The sequence below is a fragment of the Empidonax traillii genome, unplaced genomic scaffold (assembly GCF_003031625.1).
Source record: "Empidonax traillii isolate 1590-97213 ecotype Southwest subspecies unplaced genomic scaffold, ASM303162v1 scaffold2079:size39590, whole genome shotgun sequence".
Classification (NCBI taxonomy): domain Eukaryota; kingdom Metazoa; phylum Chordata; class Aves; order Passeriformes; family Tyrannidae; genus Empidonax; species Empidonax traillii.
In genome coordinates, this window is record NW_020957272.1 from 1 (window position 1) to 7,628 (window position 7,628).

The following is a 7,628-nucleotide window of genomic DNA, read 5'->3' on the forward strand; positions in this document are numbered from 1 at the left end:
GGGGGGGGGGGGGGGGGGGGGGGGGGGGGGGGGGGGGGGGGGGGGGGGGAAGGAGGGACTCAATTCGGGTCTCTGTTTTAGGGGCAATAACTCCTATTTTGGGTTCGCACGTTAACGCTGCCGAACCCTACCGCCAGCCGCTCTGTCCTCCCACACCAGCCCCGCGTGATTCCCCCCGGGGGAGCTCCCGTTATCGGCCGGGATGGGACAGTGGACAAGGAGGCAAGTCCCCCCATGCCGGCCTCGGCCCTGCCGGACTACAGCTCCCGGCGTGCCCCGCGGGGAAGGGGGGGGGGGGGAAGCGCGCGGCGCACGCCGGGCACGCGGCGGCGTCACGCGCGTTCGAACCGGCCAATCGCGGGGGCGGGCGGCTGTGCGCGCGCGCGGCAGGCGGCGGCGGCGGCGGCGGCGGAGGTGAGGCCGGGAATGGGATCGGGATCGGGATCGGAACCGGGAATGGGAATGGGGATGGGAACCCAGAATCTGGACCGGGATCCGAACCAGGACTGGGATCGGGATCCCGACGGGGAGCCGGACTCTGGGGGCGGCCTCACCCCCCCCTTCCCCGGTGCGGCCTCGTCCCTTCCCCGTTCCCAGGCCCTCCCTTCACTCTCTCCCCTTCCCTGCCCGCAGCGTCTCCCGCATCCCGACGTGCTTCTCCCCGGCCGGACCGTGACAGCGAGCGACGCCCCGGCGGCTCTGCCGTGACTCCCGGAGGTTTTTCCGAGCGCCGCGCGGAGCGGCGGGAGGAGCTCGTCCAACATGAAAACGGTACCGCTGGATTTGATGTTTTCGTGTTAAAAGCGCGGGCTGGGCTCTCACCCAGGCGCTCTGCTTTGGTCGGGCAGCTGTGCCGAGGGGGGCTGTAAAGGCACAGGTTTCTTACCTGTTCGCTAAAAACCAGTTTTTTTTTTTTTTTTTTTTTTTTTCCCCTAAAACTGAACCCCGTGTCTAACTCAGAATCGCAGTTTCAGCCTATAACGTCTTATTTTTTTAAGAGTTATTTTCTTCTGGGCCTCAACATTTTACCAGCACTTCGTTGTTTGAGGTGGGCTTGACTCCGTGGTTTGGAAATGCTGGTTGTGAAGCAGCTGTTTTTGTGCAAATGCAGAGCTCTTTGTGCGTTTATTTTTTTTTTTTAGAGTGTGTTAGAGGCAGGATATATTTAAATTCTGATACTATGTATGTTGTTCTGGATTAAAAATACCTTTGGGAGATCCTTCCAAGTGTCTTATATAACTAACTTTGCTTCCTGGGCTGATTAATAACTCGTACCAGGCCTCAAATAATACAACAACTTGTACCTCACATCCTTGTGTTTGCTGTTTGAGTTTTCTGGCACAAGTAGACAAGGCAGTTACCACGTCCAGTCTAATTTTCCCAGTTTTGAATTCCTTTAGATTTTGTGTCTCTGGACATCCATCTAAAGCATTCACTGCTGCAGGTGATGCTGAATTCCTTGTAGTTTTCCTGTGGAAAGATGTGTGGATAAATCTCAAGCCTCCCTTTTTCCAAGTATTCCCAAAGCAGAGCTGGAAGAAGGGGCTTAGAAAGAAGTTTTCATCTTATTAAAAGTGCTTTTTTTCCCCCTTCATTTCATGTTTAAATGCCAGAACTACCACTTTGTGTTGACACAGTGGGTGGGATTTTTGGTTTTTTTTTTTTGAAGGATGTCTTGCAGAGCAACTGCCAAAGCTCTCACTCAGGAAGTCTCTCCAGTGTGAGAATGTGTGTGTTGCTCACTTTATAACACAACTTGATGACTGTCCAGTTACTGACAAGCACTGAACTGGAATCACTGTGCCCTAAATTTCAACCTTGCCCTCGTTCATCTGCTCATCCTCTCCTGATTTATTGTCAGGGGTGTAATCTTACCTCTGCACTTGCACATCCAGATTCAGGAGTGACAGTGTGACAGAAAATCTGAAATAATTTACTTCTCTGCTCCTCTGGCATAAGGGAAATGAGCTGTTAAGGTTTTGTGAAGCCTTAAAAAAAATACACCTTAAGAAAAGTTTTGGTGGCTTTGTTGGTGTACACGTCACGAGCAATTTCTTTTAGAGTGTTTGCAAAGTTTGAACTGTTCTCCAGCTGGAATCTGCAGTTCATAGGCTCTGCTGTCCTTGGAATTTTTGTACATGCAACAAAACTGCAGTGGGTGCTGCAGTTGCCTTCAGAGTCACTGATCTGTCATTGAGTGGTTGATTTTTTTTTTTTTTCTTCTAGTCACGTCACATTTACATGTTCTCTCTACATCAGCACCCTACAGAACACAACCTCCCTTTCTTACCTGCCCTTTGGATTCTAAAAGAGGGGGAAAAAACATTTTATAGCACTTATGGAAACCTAAAGAATGGGAAGTTGCAGACAGCCCAGACCTACATAAAAGATAATCCAGTTGCAGTTCTTGGAAGATTGTGGCAGCCATACCAAATGAGGAACAAATCAACACTTTTTAGAGTTTTCAAATGAGACTCCTTTCTGCTTATATGTGTTTTTTAAAGTAACTTCTTGATGCTCACAGTAACTTTTAGATATTTAATTTAAAAAACGCAGTCACACACACGAGCAGAGCAAGGGAAGTACATTTATAAGTAACAATATGTAAGATGATGATAATGTATTTGTGCTGTTTATCTGATGTTATATTTAGTATTTAGAGGTTCTCTGTAGGGGAAGGAATTTACTGAGTTTTTGGAAAGGGATTGAATGTTAGAGTTTGTCAGAAATCTGGGTGTTCTGATCTTGTGTGTCAAAGGCACTAAACTTTTGAGGCTTCCTTTGGGCTGCCTTGCAGGTGTCTGAGTTTATCTTGCTGACCTGCTGGGCCTGTGCTCCTGTAACCACTCAGATTGTGTCTGTGCCTTTATTGTCTGCAGATGACGGGATCAAACGAGTTCAAGCTGAACCAAACTCCAGATGATGGTATTTCATCGGTGAAGTTCAGTCCAAACACGTGTCAGTTTCTGCTTGTTTCCTCCTGGGACACGACTGTTCGGCTCTATGATGTCCCTGCCAACACCATGAGACTCAAATATCAGCATTCAGGAGCTGTCCTGGACTGTGCTTTTTATGTAAGTGTGGGAGGTTATTTTTAATTATTATTTTACAGACGTGCAGTGCCCAAGGTATGAGAAACTGTCACTCCCTGAAATTAAAGGGGAGGAAAACGCTACCTGAAATATAGGCTGAAAAATACAGTTCACTTCTGCCAATTAGCTCCTTATTTAATGAACATCAGTCCAGTCCTAAATGCAGGGATTGCCTGTGAAGGAGCAGGCGCACAAGCAACTCACTCCTGGTACAAGTGGGAGGCAAAAGTGATTGAAGCTGGTTTGTGCTGTTTCTGGAGTGGTGAACTGTGTGTGTGCTCCTCACAAAGAGTTGTACTGGGAGGATAGAGCCAGAAATCCTTACCCACAAGAAGTGCCCAGAGCCAATTAGTATTTTCTTTTTAACCTTCCCACACTGGGTTGTACAGAAAACGTGGCGTTTTTCCAAGTGAGACATTTGTTAGGTCCTTGGTTTCTGTATTTTTTTAATGCTCTGGGTTTGAAATGATTTGTAAGAGCCTCTAATTGCCTTTTCAAATTTTTCTTTTTAATTTTACTTTAAACTTAAAAAAAATACATGTAGCTCAAAGCACTTAAAAATTTGGCAGAGCTTCTGTTGTCTGCCTGTTTAAATCTGGGCCAGATCTTAACCCTCGTGTCTCAATTCCCATCTTCCCAAAACTCATGAAAGAGAGTTCTTTGCTGTGAGCCCAGGAAATGAAATGTATGTAGCAGCCATGGAAAATTAATGCAATGTCCTAAGGTGAAATTTTATGCTTTATAGGATCCTACCCATGCCTGGAGTGGAGGGCTGGATCAGCAGCTGAAAATGCACGATTTAAACACGGACCAAGGTGAGCAGATTGGGTAATGAATGGTCTCACCAGCTGGGCTAAACTTCAGATTTTTATATTTACATGAACAGGGTGTGTTTAAAGTTCTTTAGATGGGGGATATTTAAGTATCTGGAGAGTAACTATTGGCCCTAATAAGTACCAGCTAAAAGCGGGGAAGAATCGGTCAGGTTACCAGAAAATTTGGTAGGTGCTTGTTGTAGGATGCCTCGAATTGGATTTCTGATGATAATCCTGAATATCCAAACCCCCATGTGCTGCAGTGTCTCAATTAGGGCGAATTAGCCAAGCTGAACAGCTGAACTAAACCTGAGCATGTTATTTTTCAAAGGTTTGTGATTTTAATGTGTTTAGAATAATGATCTTTCGTGGCAGAGGGTGTATAAAGCTTTTGCTTTGTCAAGCAGGGCTTTGTACTACATTTTGTTCCTAACAAAACATTGCTTGAAAATAACAGTTCCAGTGCCTTGTTGATGCAAAACGTGGAACTAGTTTGTCTCACTTTTTTTTTGTGTGTGTGTTAAAGAGAAAAGCAAATCTCAGCCAGACATAGTCATCAGAGCCAACCGATAGCCAGGGCTTGACAAACAAGTGTGAGCGGTAAAGTTTAAATTTAACAATCCTTTTCTTTGCCAAACTTGTGTTTCAGAAGTCTGAGCTATCCTTAGAGAGAGTCCTGGCATAGAAATGCACCCATGGAATGTCAGAAAATGTTTGTACTGCAGTAGAGTCCTTTTTTTATTCTTTATTTCACACATTCTGGGTGTTGGTGGGGCCAGTAAAGTTACAGTGTATTGTATTTTCTTACAGAAAACCTTGTGGGTGCCCATGATGCTCCCATCAGGTGTGTTGAGTACTGCCCAGAGGTGAATGTGATGGTCACTGGAAGCTGGGATCAAACAGTTAAACTGTGGGATCCCAGAACTCCTTGTAATGCAGGAACCTTCTCTCAGCCTGAAAAGGTACGTGCTGGGTGCTGGATTCCAGGGGACACGCTAAATAATGCAGGACGCTGAAACCGGATTGAATTTGTGAAGTTGTGTTTGATGGGTTTTAAGCTGTGAAACTTGCACAGATTAAGAGATTGGTGTTCGGAATATACTGAGATTTTTAGGGGAAGGCTTTGACCAGATTCTTATAACTGAAAATGAGTTTGAAAGAAAACGTTACAAACCCAGCAGCTTGGCTTAATTGTAATATTCACTATTGATTTCCTTAAGTGTTAAGATTTTAGGTACATCAGACCTGGCAGTCATAGGGTCTGATACAGGAGGAGGCCATTTACATTCCCCGAAATACTAATTTGGTTTTTCACTTGTGTTAAAAAATTGAACAGAATTTCTGGTGATTTACCTGTGCTGTACTAATGCCTAGTAAATTCTGACATTGTTCCAATACCGAAATCCTCTGTGCTAATGGGAGACTTGGAGAAATAAGGTAAAATTTTACACCTTCAGCGTTTTCTAATGGTCATGTGGTGTGTTAATCTTTATCGTGCTTACAGTGGTGTCACTGAGAGAATTAAACAACAGTAATTTCTGATTTTTTTTCAGAGACTGCTAAACACAGGCTGGCTTGGATAATTTTACATACGAATATTTTTTTGCCTGTGCCTTTTTAAAATTTCATTTAGCACCGTGACATCCTATTGTCAAGTCCTAATTACGAGCCATCATTACATTCCCTTTGCCCCTAAATAGCTCTTACTTTTGTTCCAGCATAGCTGAATCTACTTCTGGTGAGACCTTTGTTCAGAATAAAGTAATTGCATTATTTCTAGTTTTGATTTATAGATGTATGTAGCATGTAAAGAACTGTGATAAATTGCTGCCAGAATATCATATAATGGACAGCCACAGTGAATCAAGCTGCTTATTGGTTCAGCAAGGTTCATTATGTCATTTTTTTAATGCTGCCTTTGATAAATGTGTACACCTACTCAACTGCACGACAACGGTTTCATTTGATTTATGGTTGTGTGGTGTAGAAAGAATACTCACTGTACAGGTGTGACATCAGTTTGTGGAGAAGATTTAAGATATTTAATGTTTTTATGCCTTTGTTTCCCTGCGTGTATGCAAACACATTTTATATAATGTTTATTAATATTTTTTGGGGTAAATTTTTGTGTTAAAAACGAAGGGATACTTGAAAAACTGTCTTGTTGAAGTGTGTAACTACTGTTAGCTCAAAGTACCCTTACTCTTTTTAGGCATAATTGAGATCATCAGAAATTTTTGAGCAACTCCTCTGTGAACATTTAAGATTTTTTTCATCCTAAGATCTCAGTCTTAAGAGGGTAGTTGAGCAATCACATTTTATTGCAGGAATATCTGGTGAACAGATGAGGTTAAAGGAAGCTTTTTATATTTTTCTATTTCAGTGCAGTCTTACCAGAACCAACAGCTTTGCTGGGCTCTATCAGATGAATTCATTTCATGACACAATGCTTTTGACTAAACCTCTTTCCTTTTTCTTTTTTTTTTTTTAAACGTATATTCAGATTAACTACATCCCAAATAATAGTTGGAAACAACAATCCATCCACTGAATGTTTTAATGAGAAATTTGATAAGCCAAAATTAGAACCTCTGGACCCGTTTTTAGGGTAGAGCTGAAATTCCAAATCCATAGTCCTTTTAAATGTGTCAAGCGTATTGCTTTCTTGCATATCACATGATTTTATTAAAGTAATACATAGCACTGTTTTTTTTAATGATTTCTTGGCAGTTTTATTTCACTTTATTAACACGAAGCTCCATCTGAAGTGTTGAGTTTAAAAAGAAAACCACGTGGTTAGCAGGTGGAGGAAAACAGAGGGGAAAATGTGTGCTGTGGTATTGTAGGACTAACCTGCCTTAACAGTGGGAATGCAAACTGTACATACCAAGCAGAGATGAATTCCACTATCCATGCTCTTCCCTATCTGCCCCTTAGGGTTAGTTTTCCTTTTACCATTACATTCAATAAATTTAATGCTTTAAGCAGCTGCACACCACTGCTGTTTATCCCAAGTCTGAGCCCTGAACTGAAGCTGAAGGGAGTTCTCTGGCTAAAAACATCATTGTAACATCACCTGCTCGTTGCTGGCGGTTTATTTTGTCCAAACAGCGGCGGTTGTGCAGGTTAATAAGTGTTAACCGCTGTAAATGTTTTTTTTTTTGGAAGGTGTACACGCTGTCTGTGTCCGGGGACAGGCTGATCGTGGGGACGGCGGGCCGGAGGGTGCTGGTGTGGGATTTACGGAACATGGGATACGTTCAGCAGCGCAGGGAATCCAGCCTCAAATACCAGACCCGCTGCATCAGAGCATTTCCCAACAAACAGGTATGGCAGCCCTGGCAGGGACTGTATTTCTGCTGAGTGCTCTTTAGGGAAATGGTGGTTTATTTTTCAACTTTTCTGCATCTTTCATTTAAAAAAAAACAATCCATGGATTTTCGGAATGTAGTAATTGAACAGGGAGAGGGGAGGCTTCTTGTTGCAGGTTAGTTCTTTTTCGTAGCACAGTTTAGGAATCTTTGCCACCGACTTACTATTTTTATCTCCTTTTTGAAAAATATATTTAATGTATCACAATGCTGTCATGTAATTAAAAACCAAAACACACACATATACACCCCCCCCCCCTCCAAGTTGGGGAGAGAGAAAGCCCCAATTGGTGGTTCCTCAGCAGCCTTTTTGCTTCATAGACCTGGTTCTTCAACAGGGGCAGGATTAA

At 43.2% G+C, this 7,628-nt stretch overlaps 1 protein-coding gene across 2 annotated transcripts in view; it reads left to right on the forward strand.

The window, feature by feature from the left end:
* Positions 1–633: 633 nt before the first annotated feature.
* LOC114071522 (mitotic checkpoint protein BUB3) overlaps positions 634–7,628 on the forward strand; it is a 12,141-nt gene continuing 5,146 nt past the window's right edge. For both annotated transcript variants that reach the window (XM_027909359.1, XM_027909360.1), the window contains exons 1-5: positions 634–771; positions 2,880–3,074; positions 3,838–3,907; positions 4,718–4,869; positions 7,076–7,234. In XM_027909359.1, coding sequence (XP_027765160.1) covers positions 763–771; positions 2,880–3,074; positions 3,838–3,907; positions 4,718–4,869; positions 7,076–7,234 — 585 coding nt within the window. In that variant the 5' untranslated portion in view covers positions 634–762. The remainder of the gene's footprint in view (positions 772–2,879; positions 3,075–3,837; positions 3,908–4,717; positions 4,870–7,075; positions 7,235–7,628) is intronic.